The sequence below is a fragment of the Pyrgilauda ruficollis genome, unplaced genomic scaffold (genome assembly GCF_017590135.1).
Source record: "Pyrgilauda ruficollis isolate IOZ18807 unplaced genomic scaffold, ASM1759013v1 scaffold43, whole genome shotgun sequence".
NCBI classification, from domain to species: domain Eukaryota; kingdom Metazoa; phylum Chordata; class Aves; order Passeriformes; family Passeridae; genus Pyrgilauda; species Pyrgilauda ruficollis.
Window position 1 is genome coordinate 4,294,783 of NW_024525823.1, and position 20,149 is coordinate 4,314,931.

The following is a 20,149-nucleotide window of genomic DNA, read 5'->3' on the forward strand; positions in this document are numbered from 1 at the left end:
TTAGGCATGAAAAAGCGTATCCTTATTTGCGCAGAAATACAGTTTGGTCATTGCAAGATTATTAAGAAAAATTGTCAGGAAAATTGATCATTTTTCATGTACAAAAAATTATAGGCTAAATATTTATGCCTAGCAAGATGGCTTCTTTGCAGAGTAGCATGTATGGTAGAAGAAAGAGGAAAAAAATGCACTTTTAATAGAGTATCATTGAGTTGTTCTAGTGTTTTGGATGATGGATTAAAACAGGTCTTGAGAGAGACTACTCTTTCCTTTCCATCTCAGCCAACAGTGAATAAAAGTGCTGAAACTTAATTCTGTTTCTTTCATTCTCCTTTCCTTCTCACCTTCGAAATTCAGCTGCTTCCTGACTTCTGCACTTGCTGACCTGCGAAATCTAACAGGACATTTTCTCCCTGTTCCTGAGGGATGATGCAGACAGCAGAGAAATTTCTCCTGAGATCTCTAATTCTTTAATTCTTTCCTGAGAAAATGCAACCACTTTTAGTCCTTACCTGGGGTCTGCTAGCCTGAATATTATGTTGCTAATTCTTGTTAGACCATAATAGATGAAATTAGAATGACAATGTGCTATTGATTAGACATATTGAATAGAATGCATATATTCCTTTTTTCCCACTTGCCTCTTGGATGAGAATGCAACACTTTATTTGTAACTGCTCAGGCTATATCAAAATCTGTGTAATCTTTTAGTATTAATAGCTTTTTGCATCATCAATTCACAATACAGACAACTGCATTTGTGCTCACAGGTGCTTTAGTTCAGAATCAGAGGCTAAAGGTTAACACAAAATGGTTCATCTTATTATGATGGATCCAAAGCAGAATTTTAACAATGAAGTTTAAGCATTTGACTCATTTTTGTGGTTCATTATCATGTCCATTAGTGAGCATCCAGGCACTGCATCAAAAATAGCCTGTTTAGACCTCTTATTAACACATACTTTTGAAGTCGAATATAGATGAAATATTAGTGGCTTTTTAAAGGTACTATATGAATAAGCAACCTGAAGTCAAGAAGATATTTTCAAGCCACTGAAGAATAATGTAAATGCAACAAAATATCCCTCAACGTTCTAGGAAAATTGGTATGCATCTGATAGAGCCAGTGCCATATTAAATCACGTGCGAAAGCATTGCATTATTCACATCTCAGAAAGAGGAAAAAAAAAAAAAGTCCATTGAAAAGCCATCTGGTAGCTATTGCTGTTGTTAGTGATCCCATTTACTGACATTTGCATAAAGCTTGTTGATTACTCTTAGGAAGGGCAATATTAGCATAAATGTTTTTTTATTGAGCTAGTCATTTAGGCAACACACCGAATAGCAATGAAGGTCCTGTGTGTCTGACAAGTTTATTTAAACCACTGGTGTTCTGCAGCAATAAAAAGGTGTGCCAGCATAGTTTCTGGAATGCACTTGAAAGACTTAGCAATATTTTTATCAAGTTGAAAAGAATGTGCAAAACTATTAATTTTGAATTGTTGAGAAAAGCAATGCAGCAAGATGTGTTTCTACTGCTTGTTTCCTCAGCTGTCAGGAACACTGATGGTGGAGTAACAGAATTAATCAAATCCCATGTAAATACTCATGTCTAGTTTGGTTTTCATTACTTCTCTCTACCAAATGAGTTGTTTTCCTAGAAAACATAGTCCTTTTTTTCAGAGCTGCATACTCATAAAAATTATGCCTGTGGTAGTGAATGAGATAGGAGCAGGGCATTGGCCAAAATTCAGTACTGATTATTTTTTCTTGCCTTCTATTTGGAATGTCCTAACAAATATTCAACAAGATGACACTGGAGTATGCTGTGGGAGATGATACAGATCAGAGACTGCTAATGAACAGTACAGGTAGGGCCACCCTGTATCAGAAAACAGGAAGCTGAGCCACTTGAATACAGCAGTATCATGTCAGTGACTCCCAGGGCCAGTTTTATTTATTCATACAAGTATAGCAAAACTAAGCATTTCCAGTTTTTAAGAAGGGACACAATTTTTTTTCACTAACAGAGAGCAATTTAATTTTAAGGAAAATATTGGTTTTTAAATTGTACTAGCCAACATGCCTATTTCAGATACAGAAATTCAAATGTCCATTTAAATGAAATTAACTCTCTGCCTGAAAATTAACTGTGAGGTACTTCACATGTAAAATTTCTAATTAGGACTTCAGTAGAAATAGTGGTGACTGATTGAGGAAGAAGTTATCATTTAAACAACCCAGATTAGGATACTGTCCTATTTGACCCTTTTCCAAATGTAAGATGCAGCTAAGCACAAACCTATTTTATTTGTCATCACTTTTAAAAAGACACACAATTGCTGGCCTTTGTCACTTCCACTGACATAGGAATGTTTAATAAACATAGCTGAGCACTATTTAGATGTTAAGAGTCAATATTCATCAGTTTGTAATGAAAGCTTGGAAGCATATTCTGAAGTTGAAATGCATAAGTGAAAGTGTTACACAAGAATGGAGCTCTGTCAGTAAGACAGTCATATTTCATGGAGTGCCTTTTATTTAATATGAATTGTGCAATACCTTCTGGCACACTGCCTTTTTTCCTCTCATCATTGACAGACTTCTGTCTCCTCTTCAGCCTGCGATCAGCTGTCCCTTGGGGTGGCAGCCATCTTTGGACCATCCCACAGCTCCTCAGCTAATGCCGTGCAATCCATCTGCAACGCCTTGGGAGTTCCACACATCCAGACCCGCTGGAAGCATCAGGTGTCAGACAACAAGGACTCCTTCTATGTCAGCCTCTATCCGGATTTCTCTTCACTCAGCCGTGCCATCCTTGACCTTGTGCAGTTCTTCAAGTGGAAAACAGTTACTGTTGTTTACGATGACAGCACTGGTAAGGCCAAAGCATCAGGCTATGTGCAGAACTATTCACATACACAAAGAGAGGGAGGAAGGGTGTCACTACTCATATCTCATAATTTAAGAAATCTTCAATAGTTTGCATAAATTTGACTGGTAAGGCAGTGTATAACAAATAATGTGGACTTATTAGCATAAGTATTCTCATAAGTATGCTTCAGTTGCTGAATTCTGCGTGTTTGAGCTCACAGCTGTCAATAAATTGGTCACACTCTGTCTGTGTTTTCTGCAGTGTCTTAACAGTTGCTAACAGCTATGTCTTTTGATTTTACTTAAAACTTAAACTTGGAAGAAAAATATGGTAACTTGAAAAATACACTAGTGTGTTCAGTGAAGTAGAAAGCTTAAATTCTGGTGCTGTTTCTGGTGTTGGTTGAGTTTGAAAACATGCCAAATTTGTTTGAAATTTTAGTATCTGTTTCTTCAGATAGAAGTGAAGAAGGAGCCTGGTTTCAGCTCCTAGCAATTGGACCAAAAGGAAGTTTGGAGGCTTGTTTTACAGATGACTTACAAGAGTTAATTTTTAACTCATGACTTTCCAGCAGAAATATACTGGGTTATCACCTTTCCCTCAGTTACCCTAAAATTTGTTTTGCCTTTCAGTTTCACCTTGACAGTGGTATCTTTGAAAAATTGTGTAAGACTTACATTTCATTTGAGGTCTAGTGGTGGTTAGAAACAAGACCTTGGTTAGGAAGAAAATATCACTGCAATGGAAGATACAAAGAAGGTGCTTGGCCAAAGAAGACGTATTAAATATTATGGGAAATGTTGGTAACTTTTTCCATGCTGGTTGATCCATCATTGTCAGGAAAAGAACATAGGGAGCCTCAAATTCTTCTTGTGGTTCATTGAACTGGAAGGCTGTTGATGTGCTCATTACATGATGCTACTCTCTATCCAAACTTGAAATAAAAAAAATAAGATCAGGAAACAAAGTGAGGCTATCTGTAGGGAAGACTAACTGCTCTAGATAAACAGCAGTTACTACATCAGGACAGAACACCTACTTGCTGTTCAAGCTCAAATAAGATGCATGTGTAGCTACCAAAAGGTGAGGAGGGAGCAGAGAATATGGTGCATATAAGGCTTTATAACTGATATTTTTCTACATGCCTTTTAAAAAATTATAAGGCAGTGACATTTAGAGGTTGCCTCACTACAAGTTTGTTAGCTGGTGTTACCAAAAGCTTCAAGTAATCAAATTTTTGATTTAAGCTTTAAAATCAAGCCATAGCTTTACAGACCTAAGGGAAGCAATATGTAGCTTGGTTTTTTTTTTTTTCCCTCTCTTTTATTTTCTAAATTTTTATCTATTATTTTTCTGAAATAGGAGAGGAAGCTAAATCCTCAAATTTTAACCAAATGATGATAGAAAGAAGTGAGTTGTGGTGATTAAGGTTTGCGTAAATTGGAGATATTTCACCTTGATTAAAATCATTTGGAGTCTAACTATTTTTTCAAGAGCAGGTTACCTCTTAAAAAAGTAAATTCAGTTAGAAAATTTGTATGTTTTAATACTTTGAAACTGCTTTGCTCAATAATTTCAAGTAATTTTCTTCTGTCAAAAAAAAAGTAAACCAAAAGACTAATTCATGTTTAATATCCAGAGATATGTTGTTGACAGCCTTGATAGACCAGATCTCAATAAATCATGTTTTGAAGCCAGGACATGAATAAAAATGGGAAAGAAAATTAAAAAGAAGGTTTTCTTGTATATATTGTGATCTACTTGTTCTACTTGGTATTACTGTTAATATTTGAGAGACAAAAAACCCCAAACATAACCTCTTTTAGAAAAGTTTTTTAAAAAATTTCATAATGAATTAGTAGATTGAATTATTTAATCTATTCGAAAAGCATAAAGAATTGTTCCAGGATATAATCTCTTTAAAATGATATTTCTTTCTGGAGTGGCCAGGCCCTTTATATTATAATACTGCTTGTTCCCGTAATCTCATCTACAATATTTTTTGTTTTTCCCTTGAAATCTATTTCTGTCTGAAGAGGCAGAAAAAACCCAGTCTATTTTAAAAAAGGTTATCCTCTCTCTTTTTTGTGGTGTGTTCTGTAAAGTGAACTTAAATTCTACTTTTTAGACTGTCAACTTCTCTTTAACAGTAGCATCTCCTATGGATAATTCCAGGACTTTTAAAAGCAAATGACACTGCTGGGAAGTGCACAGCATCACTTCCCTTTGAATACATACAGGGACATCTCTTAGCTATGAGAAACTGTTAGTCTTAAAGAAGCAGATATTATATCTGCTGGAGTTCAAGTGCAAGCTGGTGGTTTTTGAGGCAGGGGGAGAGGAACCTTTTGGAAGCATGTAGTTGCTTGACCTTGGGAAGTGGTTCTCTCCTGTCGTAGGATAAGACAAATATTCAGGTGTGAGTTTAGGACTGGAGCTGAATATGAAGTTTCAATTAAGATTTAGAAATTGTGTTGTATGACGTGCCATTAAGACCTATTTTCAAATCATTAAAATTATGAAGGCAATGAATAAAAAATATTTATCACTGTTTATATCTGGTTTGTCCATTTGATCAGTGATTCCTTAATGTAAGATGGATATAATTCTTAATTACTTTTTTCTTTGTTTCTCTTTTAATCACTCACATTTTTGCTCCTTTATTGAATGGTTGTTGAGGCTGATGATGTATGCCTTTTTTATCGATGATTTTAGAGCTATGGATTTCCTTTATCTCAATGGACAATTCCCCAAAGGGCATGCTGGTCAAGACAATAATATGTTGGTATAGCAGCAACAGTGATAATTTAATTGCTAAAATGAATATTTTTTGGGAGATTCATATTTGCTTTATGTATTTTTATTGTTATTGTGAATATGGATATAAAGGGAGCTGACACTTTTATTATAGAGAGGAAGAAAAGGTATAAAGCATGCATGAACTAGGTCTGGATAATTCTCCAATAAATTATCAGGACTTTCCCGTATGTCAAGGTCCTGCAAGATGGTAGGTTGACTCTGAGGGAAAGCTTGATTTCATGTGTCCATTTAACTATTTACATTTCTAAAAATGTGTTTATTTCCTTAAATGTTAGGGCTCAGTTTTATGAATTTTCTAAGGAATTGCTAATGTTTTGTAATAATAAAGGAGAGATAGTTACCTGCTTCACAGCTAAAAAAAAAAAAATAAAAAAAAAAATGTGTCCATGTTCTTCATCTTCTCAACATGGGATATATCTTCTAGGGTAAAAACACATTGTAAAAGCTGTGTGGTTATTTGACACTCTGCAGCCAGTAAAAGGCCATGTTAACTCTAGTGTCAGTCCCAGAGGTATGCTAGAGACCAATACTCCAAGTGCACAGTCTAGCTGCCCCTGGACAGCACCATCGTGTCCAACTATATTAAAACCCCCAAGTTTCTACCTTGTATGAAGGAAAGCCATTTATGTGACTGATCCATGTAAGTGAAGTCTTCCTTACTGGTTTTTTGTGCCTTTCAATCCACAGAGTAGCTGCCTTCAAAAATTAATATGAAGTGTCCCTGACTCTGAGAACAGGATTGTAACTAGATGATGTTTAAGGTTCCTTCCAACCCAAACTATTTTATGATTCTCTGAGATGTATGAAATAGATATTTGTGTTTGGTCTGGATCTAATTTGATTTGATATTGGGTGGTATGAAGGTGGTAAAGGGGAAGTCAGTGCTTGTTAAGAGCCCAGTTTGAAATAAGAGAGAAAATTTGGAATCCCAGTCTCCATTTGTAATAATCTTAGAGATTACAATAAGAACAGACATTAGTTTGTTGTCTCCCTCTTTGAAGCATTCTCCCTATATTCTCAGAGAAGGAATAGCTGTACACCTCACTCCTAATTTGAGAAAAGCATAAGTTGTTTTTAATGCACTGTGGGTAGCAACTAGACCCTGGCCCGTGCTTTATGATGCAGAAGTGGCTAAGTCAGAGAAGATGAATGTCTGAAGTCCAGACTGAGCCTCAGAATACTGGTGTGTTCTGTGCTGATCAGACCTGCCTCGTGTTCAGGAGGCTGTAATGAGGAATACAAGATAGCTTGCCATAGGAGAAAATAGAGGTTGTGCCATGCTGAAATAGGTACAGGGAAGTTTCTAGAGGGACATGATCAATAACAGTGGAGTGAGCAAAGATCAGGTTGGGTACAGTGTAATAAGGAAGACTCAAGACTGTACAAATAAGATGAAGTAGATGAATAAACTGGAAAGGTTAATTCTACCTTGACTCGGTAAAAAGAGATGCAGGTTTTACTGTGGGGATATGGTAATAGAAATAAAAATGAACATAGAATGGACAAAGGTTTTAATATTATATTAAAGCTTCTGCCCTTGTAGTATTTTATAGAGTATGTATTGTGGCACTAAGTAGATGAGTTTTTTCTTTCAGGAAATTAGAAATGTGTGAGTCCTTTTTTTGTGGATCTCTGTTTTAAGAGTCCTGCACTTACTTTTATTATTTTAATTATTTTTTCATTAAAAAATGGCTACTTTCTGCTTCTTTCTCTGATTTAATTTCCTTTTTTTTCTATCTCTCAAGACTTTTTTTTAATATAGCCCACCTTTGTATGGGTAAAAAAAAATGGAATAGGGCTCTAAAACATTTCTCTTGCTAAAAAAGATAAATATTGCTTCCTTTGATAATTTTAAATGGGAAAGCATATTCCTTGTAACTGGGATTTCATATTAAAAAACAAATACAGAAACAGGAAAAAAAAAATACAGAAACAGGAAAAGCCCCAGCAATCCCCCCAACCCCCCAAAAAAACCCAAAGAAAACAACCATACACCAAAACTAAAAAAAAAAACCTCCTAGCAGGATGTAATGAGAGGCCCGTTACTTTTTTTCTCCCTTAAAGTAATTTAAGGCCTCTGTTAATTAAATTCCACTAAACTGTCCCTGGACACTAATTAAGTCCTTTCAGATTTACAGATTCGCTACAGTCAATTGTCTTTAAGAAAGAAAAGTGGAAAAATGACAATATGTTCATCATCTGCATGTCCTAATGGATTTAATTTGTCTCAAAACAGTAACTTAATTTCAAGTACATATTCTAATCTCTATGCTAAAAAACCAGACTAGACAAACTGTAAATAAGTTTTTGAAGCTCAGACAATTAAAAAATGGGAAAAAATACATGAATAATTAGATGATGAGCTCTTAAATTATAGTGGCACTTGTATAGATGTCAATATATTGATACTTTTATATACCAACAGAACAAGTTGATATAAACAGGGTTCTGGATATTTTTTCTTAATTAACTTTTGTTTTGGTCTTGAGTGAATGAGTATAAACACCAAAAATCTGTTACAGCTATGAACAGAAGCCAAAGTAAATGCTGAAAAATTATTTCAGAAATAAAAATGTTTTGAGTTGGTCTTCAGCAATTAATCTTGTGCTTTAACTGAAATGAAGGAAGTTGAAAGATGTCATTTTGTTGCTATTTTCACTCTACTATGCAGGTGGCAATGATTTGTAATAAAATGACAATTTCTTTATTGGGACCAGTATTAAAATTCGCGTTATCTAATTCCCACTGTATTTGGTGTTATTTTGGCCTCACCTTGATTTTGTGTGCAGTTCTGGCCCCCAGAATTTAAAAATATTATTGAGGTACTTGAATATGTCTTGAGTAGGCCAACAAAGCTGGTGAAAGGGCTGGAAGGCATGATGTCCTACGAGGACTGTGGGATATCAATATATTGACACTTTGGTATATCAACAGATCAAGTTGATAGCTAGGAACATTTAGGTTAGAGCAAAATAACAGCTATTCTCGAAAGGCTGGGGAAAATTCACCTGATGAGTTTGATGGTTTGTTGGTGTTTTTTCTGGATGTAATTTAATAAAAAAAATTTTTTGTTTTGTTTTGTTTTGGTTTTGGTTTGTTTGTCTATATATTATAATTAATTTTTATTATTTAATTTTTTCAGCATCAATGTTTTCATACTGATCTTTCTAGACAGAACAGAAAAAGAAAAGATAGGTAAGGGTAACCTTCAAAAGTCTTTATCAGGACTATTTACTATCACTGGCACTAATGTCTCTATCAAATGTGCAGAAACATTAAATTATAAATGAATATGAAGCTACTCCATTGCCATTGATACTGATTTCTCAAATTGGATTTATATTTATATTATGTAGAGATGAAAACTGCATCTAACTGCACCTGTGTGTACTTTTGTATATTTATAATGTTTTGACTTGTGCAGTTTTAGCTAGCATTTATTCTGGCTCTATGAAGCAGACGCAGAATTCAGAGTAGTGGTTGCTTGTGAAGGGCTAGGGTACCTTTTCTGCAAATAAAGAAATAAATTTGTGTATTAATCATATCAAAGATAGAGATTGGGGTGCATAGCTCAGCACAGAATGGAACTAATTAATTCCTAATTTGTGCATTGTCAATTAACAGTTATTCTACGTTGCTTCAGTGGAATGGATGAAATAAGAACCTAAAGGAGGGTTATATTTACCAATGTGAACAAAGCAGACATGAAGCTTCCCATGAGTATAAGCTGGAATAGCATGTAGTTCTGTTCTACATCTTTTCAGTCACCAGTTCAGAGAGCTTACAACATTTGTACCACTTTTATTGAACATTTTTATTGAGGAAAAAAGACTTTTAAGCCTTCTTTAATAAATTAAAATTTGGTAAAATTATAATAAATAATAACACTAATAATTTGGACAATGAAGGAATATTATCCTGAATGATTACATATTCCATAAAGTCTTTTAAATACAGAGTGTTTTAAGTGATGTGTATGGTAGTTTCAAGTGAAGATTCAATTAGTAGTTATGTGCTAAACCTGATTGTGGTATTTGGATGTAGTTGGTTGGTGCATTCCTTTAATAAGACAGTTATTGCACATTTATTCTGTAAGTCCAGAAATATTTTTCTAGTGTTATATGAATATATCAGTAGTATCGAGGACGTTGTGAAGTTAAACTTTCACTTTCAAGCACTTTTAGTCTTTATGCAGATATTTGCAGTTACTTTAGCTAGTTGTCTGAAGAAAAAGTGTTCAATTCTGTTATTCATTTAGGGTAAATGGGCCTGTAATTGTTCTTTGAGAATAATTCTACACAGATTTTAATCAATTTTTTTGAAAGCAAAGTAAATGTTAACAGGTTAACAAAATGCATGATTCTAGCCCATCTTTTAAGAAAACATGTTACTACAGCTCTCACCCATATTTTGACCAATAATTGAATTTGGACTTACTGCAATAAGACTCAGTATTACAAAAATCTATGGATTTAAAATAAATAAGTTTTAAGATTACATAAGGTGCTTTATAGTATTTTTTTATAAGCCCAAGGAACAGAGTTGGAGATAGTATTTCCGTGAGTTATAACAATGAACATATTCCAAACAGTGCTTTATTTGCTTTGCTTTTGTGGTGTTGAATAAACTTAAGAACTTAAACCTTACAGAAAATTGCCTGGGGAACTTCTGAACAAAAAATTGTTTCATGAAGACTGGAAAATTTTTTATTATCTCCAAATGCAGAAATATATGATAGGAAAACTAAGTGAAAAATGGAAAGAGGAAAACTGAGACAAGATCAGTTTCACATTCTTGCATGGGGCGTACATTTAAGATTTATCCAAACTGAAGTACAGTTTTACTCTTATTTCAGTATTACATATTTTATCCTCTGTTTGGGAGAACACTGTGAAATATATTTGTGATGTCAGTCCCTTTGTGAATTGCTCTGCATCACTCTCAGTTCAAATATTACTGTCTTGATTAATTTCAGCTTCAATTAGAGAGTTTTTTTCTCTTTTTGCACTCTTACCAACTCCTTTCTTTTAAAGCAAAAATGAAACTGCTTTTGTTTCCAAGAGCAAATGTGCTAAGCTGGTGTAAAATCCATCTGAGGATGCTCATTTATGCATCTTTTCAAGCTAAGTCCATTTTGGAATGGCTAACTTGTTCTATTGCACCTTTTGTCATTGATTCTGACATCTTTGACAAAATCTTTTCTCCTTTGACAGTACTATAGCTCTTTTTTTTTCACTCTTCACCCTCATTAAATTGCACTGCTCATACATCATCCACTTGAGAGATGATATTTCATACAATTATGATAATTAATTTGAAATGCCCAAGATGTTACTTCTTATTGCTGTCACCATCATAATACTGAATTAATGATAAAACTTTATGAAAATGTTCAAAAAAGCACATTTAAAAAACAGAATAACAACAACATTTCAAATCAGGCTTATCATGATAGAGCATTTGACATAATAGAGCATAAATGCCAAATGTAGCTGGAGACTAGAAAAAGATGGCAGATCTAATATATCAATAAGGCATAATGTCTTAATTTTCAGCATTTTCTTCAATTATGCTATTTTTTCTTATATTTTCACATTGGATGCAAAAGTGAGGAAAAGATGGACAGGACTCTGAGTTTTTTAGTTTTTTAGGTTTGTTCTTTTTTTATTTTTTTTTCTAACTTCTGTGTGCTGCATCTGATGTCACCACTCATGTGGCATGAAGAAAAGTTTTATGGTGATCTTCAAGATCAAAACTGTTCCATGAACTGAAGGTTTTTTCCTGAACTTTAGTAGCACATTGACTCTCTTGTGGATCTTTGTGGGATGGGGTAGAGGGCTTTTTTCACTGCAGTACTGCAAAGCCTTTATTAGAAAAGAATTGTTACTGGAAATAAGCTGAATTGGGATTGGCCTATTTGCAACTATAAAAGATGTTTGCACCCATGCTCTGATGTGCTTGCTTAGCACATTTAAGGAAAACAATAAAGCTGATTATTGCCTTGCTCTTCAGTTACAGCTGGTTATGCTGAAACAGCAGTACAATGGATTTAACATTCTGATGCTTAGACCCAAGATGCAGAAAAATTAAGTGATATGCACAGTATCAGAATAGAAATCTTGACTGTCTATGGAGTTAAACCTAGATGCATGGTTTTCTTGTTCGGTGATTTTTTTTAACCCTAAAGCTAGTCTGTTCTATACATGCTATTTTAGTAATTGCAACTTCAATATTAGTCATGAATATAATTTTAAACACTTCTCCTTTCCTGTACTAAGTAACTGTTTAAAAATTATTTTTTTTAGTCTAAAAGAAAGGGGGGGGGGGGGGAATTTTAGTTTTGGTTGGTTCTTATTTTTTTCTTACCTAGTCTAGGCACTTATAAATTTTTTCACAATAATGAGATTTGTATTTCAAATGCATATACATACCAGCACAGACATGTGTAATGAAAAATAGAGTTCTGCCTTTTTTTCCTATTTGTTTGTTTTAGAAGGGAGAATTTTCTTCAGATACTGAGAATTTGAGCAGGCTGTCCAGAGAGGAGGTGGACTCACCTTTCCTGGAAGTTGTCAAAGAAATTACTTGGCACTTATGGCTATGCTTGGGTTGGTGTGGTGGTCTTTGGTCAAAGGTTGGGCTCTATGATCTTGAATAATGTTTCTGTGATTCCATTCTATTATACAGTCTAGGAAAAAAAAAGTCAGAATAAAACTACCTAGCCTGAAATATTTTCTCTGATTACTGGCATGGCTACTATCCAAGAGACAGTTTTTGAAAATATTTTCAGTAGGAAATAATGTAATTTTATTTGCCCTCTCATATTCAGTGGTCCAGAACTGGCTTTTCAGGGTGACTAAAACTTTTATTTAGTGATATGCTCAAAAGAACTAAATTACCTAAAGTCCCCAACTTTTGCTTACCCTCTCCTCAAGAATCCCAACTTGATCAAATTAATTTTTTTGTAAACCATAAACTGCTCCAGTGTAAATTCTTTTAATGTGTTTGTATAGCCAAAAGGCCACATATGGGCAATGTAGAATTTGGAATTAATTCCTTAAGAGGTGATAGAACACGTCTATGTATTCTGAGGTTGTTCTGATTTCTAAACTGTCGTCCTTTCGTATCTCTGAGGAGGAGTTTGGCGAGTAGCCGCACTGTATAGTTTGATAAGGAGACAGGGACATAGGTATAGGTAGTTGGACATTGTGCTCACTTTATACATCTGCACTTTTGCACCCAGAAGGAAATTATGTCATACAAATACACCTCCAGAACTCATTTGAGCAAATACTACTAGTATCATGGATTACTTGAGTGTATTGGCTTGTCCTCGTGAATCTAATTTTTAAATTTTCAGCTAAAGACATTTGAAACAGGACAGCTATACTTTTGACAAAGAGTTTGTTAAATAGTATTTTCTTTGTCAAAAATTTTTTGAAGTCAGTTACCAGACACATTTCCTTCTTTTTACTGATATAGTATTATTGTTTTCCTTGAAGTCAGATTTAACAGCAAAATAAAAGTCAACATACTACTAGATATCCCTTAACTCCTCTTCATGTCACTGCCACTAATCATAGCACATGTTAAATATTGCAGGTTGTAAATGGCACCAGACTTTAATGCATTAATGCTTGTAAAATATATACATGCATACATATATACCATTCAGATTGCTCTCCAATCGTTTAACCACAAGATTGAAAAATCCTGCTAAAATGTTGGACTCTAAAGCTGCTAATAAGAAGATGCATTAATTATGTTTGCAATGAAAAGACAATTGTTTTTTCTGGACTACATGTCTTAGGACTTTTTTCATTAAAGACAGCATTGCTACTGTATTTAAATAGGTTTAAATATAACTGGTGATCATTTTAAGGATGGTTTACACTGCTGGAATTGGGTGAAATTATCTTAATATAGTACAAAACCTTACTACTAATAAATATGAAAGGTCCATCAAGCTGTCTTTTTCCTTTGTCTCTATTTCCTCTTTGCTTTTCTTAATGGTGCTGCTATATTAGATAGCAGCACAAACAACACAGAACAGCCCACTGTTAGAGAAATCCCTACCAGCTAGTGCTATTTCTTTTTAATCCTTTCACTAGAGGTTTTGTTTTTGGTGGGGTTTTTTTTGGGTTTTTTTTTTTTTTTTTTTTTTTAGCTGAAGATGATAAAACTAAACTTTAGAGTTCATGGGTAATCTGTACGAGTCATTTTGCAGCAATTAACTGTTCCAGTTGATGTGAAACATTCTATCAATGCTAATAAACCAGCATTCTCCTCCCTTCTACCCATACCCCTTTCAAAGCCAAATACACAACGAGATTTTCTGAAACATAACCAAAATAACTGAGCAGGGGGCTGTCAGGGAAGGAGAAGAGTGCAGAGAAGTGTGAGAAGAAACAACTTGCTGAAAATAGAAAAGACTGCTTTCTGGTGGTTCTGCAAAGCAGTATATATTAATTTTGAAAATTTTGACATGGTTAAGATAAGGAGTAGCCTTTAAAAGAGCATTAGTGTTTTCTTACAGAAAAAGGTTGATGTGTTCAGCCTATTGCAAAGTGCATTTGCTTGCATTCTTCCTGTGCAGCACAAAGGCAGCATTAATGGAAATGATAAATAGTTTGATGAGCAGGCCAGGTGGCGTAGCAATGGCCTGCAAGACTGCTGAGCTGGAGACAGGTTTTAAAACAAACTTGGGGTTCTTGCTTCCTGGACTGGTTGAAGTTGAACATGTCGAGGAGGTAATGTGATTGATCTCTTTGGAGGAAGATGCCAGCTGGAGAGCTCACAAACTGCTCCTTCAGGACTCTCCTTAACGATGAATTGATGGCAGCTTCTGAAAAGAGTTACTCACACCGCACTCTTCCCAGCCATTCAGAGGTAGGACTCTATCACAGTGGCTGCTAAAAGAAGGAATTGAGAGTTTGAAGGGACAGGAAAAAGGTGTCCCTGGTGAAAGAAAATGCAGGAAGTACATTCCCAAAATGCAACTATTATTTCTATACTGTTGTAAAATAGCTTTTTTTTAGGGGCTTATACACACAAATGGTTGTATTCTGTTTGTTTTGGGTTTTTAAATTTGTTTTTGTTTTGTTTTTCTTGTGGGTTTTTTTTTTTGTTTGTTTGTTTGTTTTTTGGGGTTTCTTTTGGTTTTTTTCATTACACTTGGGTCTTATAATTACTAGTAAAATAAGAGGTCACCTTTTCATCTGAGGACTTCAATTCATATTATACTTTAAATCAATTATTTAAAAATTATTCTACACAAGTGTTCAATTAAAAATATTCTAGATCTCTTCAAAATCATGCTGAAGAAAGGACTTGTCTTGTTTTTAGCATCATAGTCCTTGTAGTTCTTGAATTATACTCCTCCCTTCATTGGAAGTTCTGATACCTTTTCTTCTGATAAGCTACATATGTGTCCTTTTGAAATTGTCCCTTACTGATTCAGAAACTTTTATTTCTCAGTACACGACAGCTTGTTACTTTTTTTCTGCATAACCAGCTTCTTATGACATTTCCTCTGATGTTGGACAACAGCAATGAAACTTTGGTATTATCAGTAGCTCAAGAATCTTAGTCAATGTGTAAATATGTTTGTTTGACCTGAAACGACCAATATGCACAAAGGGTAGAAGGGTAGAAAGGTAGAAATTGAAAAACTGCACGTAGTAGGAACAAGCAATCTTCTTTGAGTCTTAGGAATCTCAATAATTCAAATGGAGAAAGTTAAAAAAATAAAACAAATTTTGGTAACATCTAAAAATGAAAGCAAACAATAATTTGTCTGATTTCACCTGATGTAGTCATGACTAAATGTTAAAGAGACTAAATAAGCTAGAGTTCATTTTTTGTTACTCTGAGGCATTAATTTTACTGTAAAAAGCCTTTAACATATGATATCTGATAGCTGCAAAAAATTGAACTCCAAACAGATTGTTACTATAAAGCTAAGGGCACAATTTATTTATATCCTACATGTATTGCCTGGCTAGCCCTCAACTCCTTAATGTTCTGGAACTTTTTTGGCCATTGCTACTGCAGAAACTACTCTGGCAGAAGCCAGGATGTTAGGCTAAAAGAAGGAATTTAGGAGAAGAGAAGATCAGCGGCAGCCAGGCCTTGGGAAGGAGTTATTGTCCATAGATGAACCCAAGGGCTGCAGTTTACATTCAGGACCTTGTCCTTTTGGTTTATATCTTTACAGTGCTTAATTTTTAATTTGGTTACACATAATGACCCAGTGTTCAATATTTAATCTAGAAAAGGTTTTGTTTGTGTGTGGTGGTATTTTTCTATGTTTTTAGATAAATTATTGTATGCTTCAGAAAATTATTTTGGTGGGTTTTACTTTTCAGTAAAACTAATTTATTCTTTTCACACTTTTAAAAACACAAATGCTACATGCCAAATGGTAGATACAGTGTAGAAGGAAACCTCTAGCCTTTAATTAGTGTTTAAAAGAGCCAGCTTTTGAAGTGTGATCCAGAACTGGAATCAGTTCCCACTGATCTCAGTTCCCACTAATGCCTGAATGGGGAAATCCTGCTTCTCAACATTTTTCCACAGAAATAAAAAGTACCAGAGTAAGGTATGCTCAGGACTGTCTGATTTTTTTTTTTTTTTTGTTCTGTGAGGTATTTCTCTGCAGCAAGGAGCTGTAGGGTAACTGTGGCAGTGGTACTTGCCACCCATGACACACCTTTACGGCAGCACCCTGCACCGTGCACTCTCCACAGAGTTTCATGTCGTCACTTCCTTGCAAGTGAGGGGGTTTTGTTTTCCAAAATCATCCTGTTGAGAGCCCAGCAAGCTGGAAACTGTTGAACATATGCCAGTAAAGAATTTATTCCTTATAGTGGGTGGCCAAGTGGACCACTGAAGTGAGTCATTTAGTAGAGTGGAACATGTTTTGTTCCCTGCCATAATCCATCTCAACTTTACAACTTTACTGCTGGCTGGAAACATGGTGAAAATATATATGTTAAAATCTTAAAAATGGAAGTATGTACTCATTCTAACTGGTACTAAATTTAAATATTCTGCTGCATGTGGAAGCTATGAAAAATATTACACATTAAAAGTTTAAGGTTTCTTTTTATTTCACATTGATAAGGACAGGAGAAAAAACATAGCTTTGAAAACCCTGGAATTTGGTTATGTCTTAGATTTAATTTTTCTTAAAATATATTTTGAGAAATCTCACTGGTTACTATTTGTAATTGACAGTTATTGAAGGCATAAATACTTCATGTGCCTGCCTGCACATCTGTACTGCCCCAGCACTGAAGTCCAGACAGTGCATTGAAGAAATATGCATTTGCAGGTTTTCTTCCCCACATTCTCACACTCAAGTTTCTTTGGTAGCTTTCTACCTTTTGTACTGCCTTCCAATGCGGTACAAAATTACTGCCTTCCTTGGGTTATTGCTCATCACTTCTCTATCAGACATATAGGTAACCCAGATGGCAGACACTATCATAGCATTCTCCTTGTCAGCCTTTAATTGCTCTAGCTCTTGCATCTGTAAAATCTCCTATTTCAAATTTTGGTGTGATTTTTTCTTTCTCTGAGGTAGTCCAATAATGATAAGATTTATGAAGATTAATTTTTTTAAAATTTTTTTTATTTTATTTTTTTTTTTTTTTTTTAATTCTTGAACAGCCCAGTTAGGACCTTTAAGGACTTATGTTCTTGGGTAATTCTCTGGAACAGAGCAAAGCTTAGAAGTTTTGAAATCCTTGGGTTTCATGCACTGTCATTTCTTGAGGTTATCACGGTTAGAGCATAGACCTAACAGGATCGAGGTTGTGGGTTCAACACCTGTATTGGTCATTCAGTTAAGAGCTGGACTTGATGGTCTTTGCAGGTTCCTTTCAACTCAGAATATTCTGTGATTCTCAGACTAATTAAACTATATGCTTAATTTATTAGGGTATTGGAAAACATTTACTTCAAAACCTCCTGTATGCAAGAAAACATTTATTGCCGCTGTGTAACAAATCTTGGACCTACAGTAAAAGACCAAAACTGTATTGTATTGGTGCAACCAATGGGGATAGATCAAGGGACCTGTCAATTTGTATTGTCAGACATTTGTTTACCAAAATTTTGTAATCTGAATTTGCTACAGAAAAAAAAGCAACATTTCTTTTCCCTTTCTTTATATCCTATTTCAGAGTTTCTTGAGAGCTTAACTGTCCATCTCATCTCCCGAGGTGTAACAAAGGTGATTGGTGTAACACCTGAAAATATGTGTAAAATATGCATATTAGGGACTCTGACCTTTTGAGTAAAGAATGCTTTGAAAGAGCAGTTTGCAGTCAAGGAAGAACAGTTAGTCTTCCCTTTAACATTTGATATATTAAAAATACTCAGTACTTATACAGAAAACTTGAACATCATGAATCACTGTAATGTTTCATACAATCAAATTAATTTCAAAGTCACTTCCAAAAGCATAGTAAGTTTTGTTCTGGAGTGGTTTTAATTGCAAAACTGGCAGAATAGTATAAAACTACTTCTGTTTCTTGCTGTTCTTGAAAAGTGATTCAGTATAGAAATATGAGAACAGATTCATGTGAGAGTGTTCTACAGTGCTGAAATGATTCACAACTTTGTATGTAAACTTGATTTATTATTTGGGAGACTGTCTAGTCTGATTAAAAACTATTAGTCTGGGATATGGCTTTAATTGAATTAGAGTAATATGTTCTTCGAAGAGGAATGTCACAGTTGCACGATAATGCTAGAGGAAGATTTGTCTGTCTTAAGGTAATCCGAAATGAGGCTACTTACTCTCCATTAATATTAAGGGAAAAGAGACTTGTACTAAAGTGTTGGGAGTACAGATGCTTCTTAATATTTCTTTTTAATAACATTTTTCTGTATCAGTTCCAACCAAATGAGAAGGGAAAAAAAATCTTTGAATTTTGTGGCAGAAGCTTTGAATGCTTGTAGTATGTTCTCCTGCTAGCAGTTCAGGTTCTTGTTTTGATCATTTTCCTGGCGCCTGTTCTCTTTAAGGTCTCATTCGATTACAAGAGCTCATCAAGGCTCCATCACGATACAACCTAAGACTAAAAATCCGTCAGTTACCGGCAGACACAAAAGATGCAAAGCCATTGCTAAAGGAGATGAAAAGAGGCAAAGAATTCCATGTAATCTTTGACTGTAGCCATGAAATGGCAGCAGGCATCTTGAAACAGGTAATTTTCATTCTGCTTTAGATGTCTTAATCTTTTTCATCCCTAATAAATAAAAGTATTATCTAGGCGTAATGGTATTTAACAAGCAGGGAAATTGTATGTCAGTTTAATTCAGGCCTTACTGAAAATCAGCCAAGGATTTCAGAGGCAATTTTATTGGTGACACAAAAGGTAGGTGCTTTAATTAAGCTTTTATAATGAAAGAGTTTAAATAATTTATGTTCAGGAGGAATGTGAAGACATATTAACCTTTCAGCTATGAAGAACTGGTACTTTGGAGAATTGATGCTTAAAGCATGGTTTTAAATGTTTGATTAGTGTTATTTTATACATCAAATGTTTATGTATGTATATATATATATTTATTTTTATATTTGGTTTTATTTGAGGCCTCTAGGATGTGTATTCCTAATCAGATAGTGATATCTGAACAGTATGTTGCAATAGACCTCATTAATGTCTGCCATTGAGAGGACAGAATTAACAGAACTGCAAAACACCCAAGTACATTTGGGTTGATGCTTTGAAAATATTGTGTGCAGATGAAATGAGTAGGTGAGACGGCAGAATTCCAAATATTTAACTGGCTCAGAGACAATCTTCCCCATAGTTTTTTAATTAAGCTATGAGTTCCAATAAAGAGGATGGGAGGAATACCTAAACTGAAACAGTATTCTACACTTCCAATACGTAGCTTTTAGTGACTTTAATTCAAGTTTATGTCATGTTTGCTAGAAAACTGTAGGGTCTAAATTGAAAACAGAATGTATTTAAGAGTTGGAAATATGAGTCTCATTAGAGGTACTTACAGGTATTATTGTGGGTATAATTAAAATTGCTAGTAAGCCTACATGTGTTATATTATTTCTTTTCTTTATTGTTCATTGATTGAAAAAAACTTTTATTAGGTCCTAGTAATTTTAAACCTCTGCTAGTGTTTTTTTTCTAAACATAAGCCAGCCTAGTTATTCTAGTTGTTTAGACCAAATCATTGAATGTACATTTAATGATTTTAAATATTTAAAATCTAAAAAATGCAAATGGGAAATGTGTTGATGGCAATATGGAGCTGCAATACTAACAATAACTCCATTGAGATACATTAGTTATACAGTACCTAGAAATTTTTAGGTGAAAAAACCCTTTTAATTCACAGTATGCAACATTGTGAAAAATGTATAAATAGAGGGAAATGGGAACAAAATTAAAACCATTGTACCTTTAATCATGTCCCAGG

At 34.4% G+C, this 20,149-nt stretch overlaps 1 protein-coding gene across 1 annotated transcript in view; it reads left to right on the plus strand.

Moving 5' to 3' along the window:
• Window positions 1-20,149, plus strand: part of GRIK2 (glutamate ionotropic receptor kainate type subunit 2) — a 345,339-nt gene that overhangs the window by 113,823 nt on the left and 211,367 nt on the right. Inside the window, exons 3-4 of the mRNA XM_041478054.1 lie at window positions 2,621-2,878; window positions 18,731-18,912. Coding sequence (XP_041333988.1) covers window positions 2,621-2,878; window positions 18,731-18,912 — 440 coding nt within the window. The remainder of the gene's footprint in view (window positions 1-2,620; window positions 2,879-18,730; window positions 18,913-20,149) is intronic.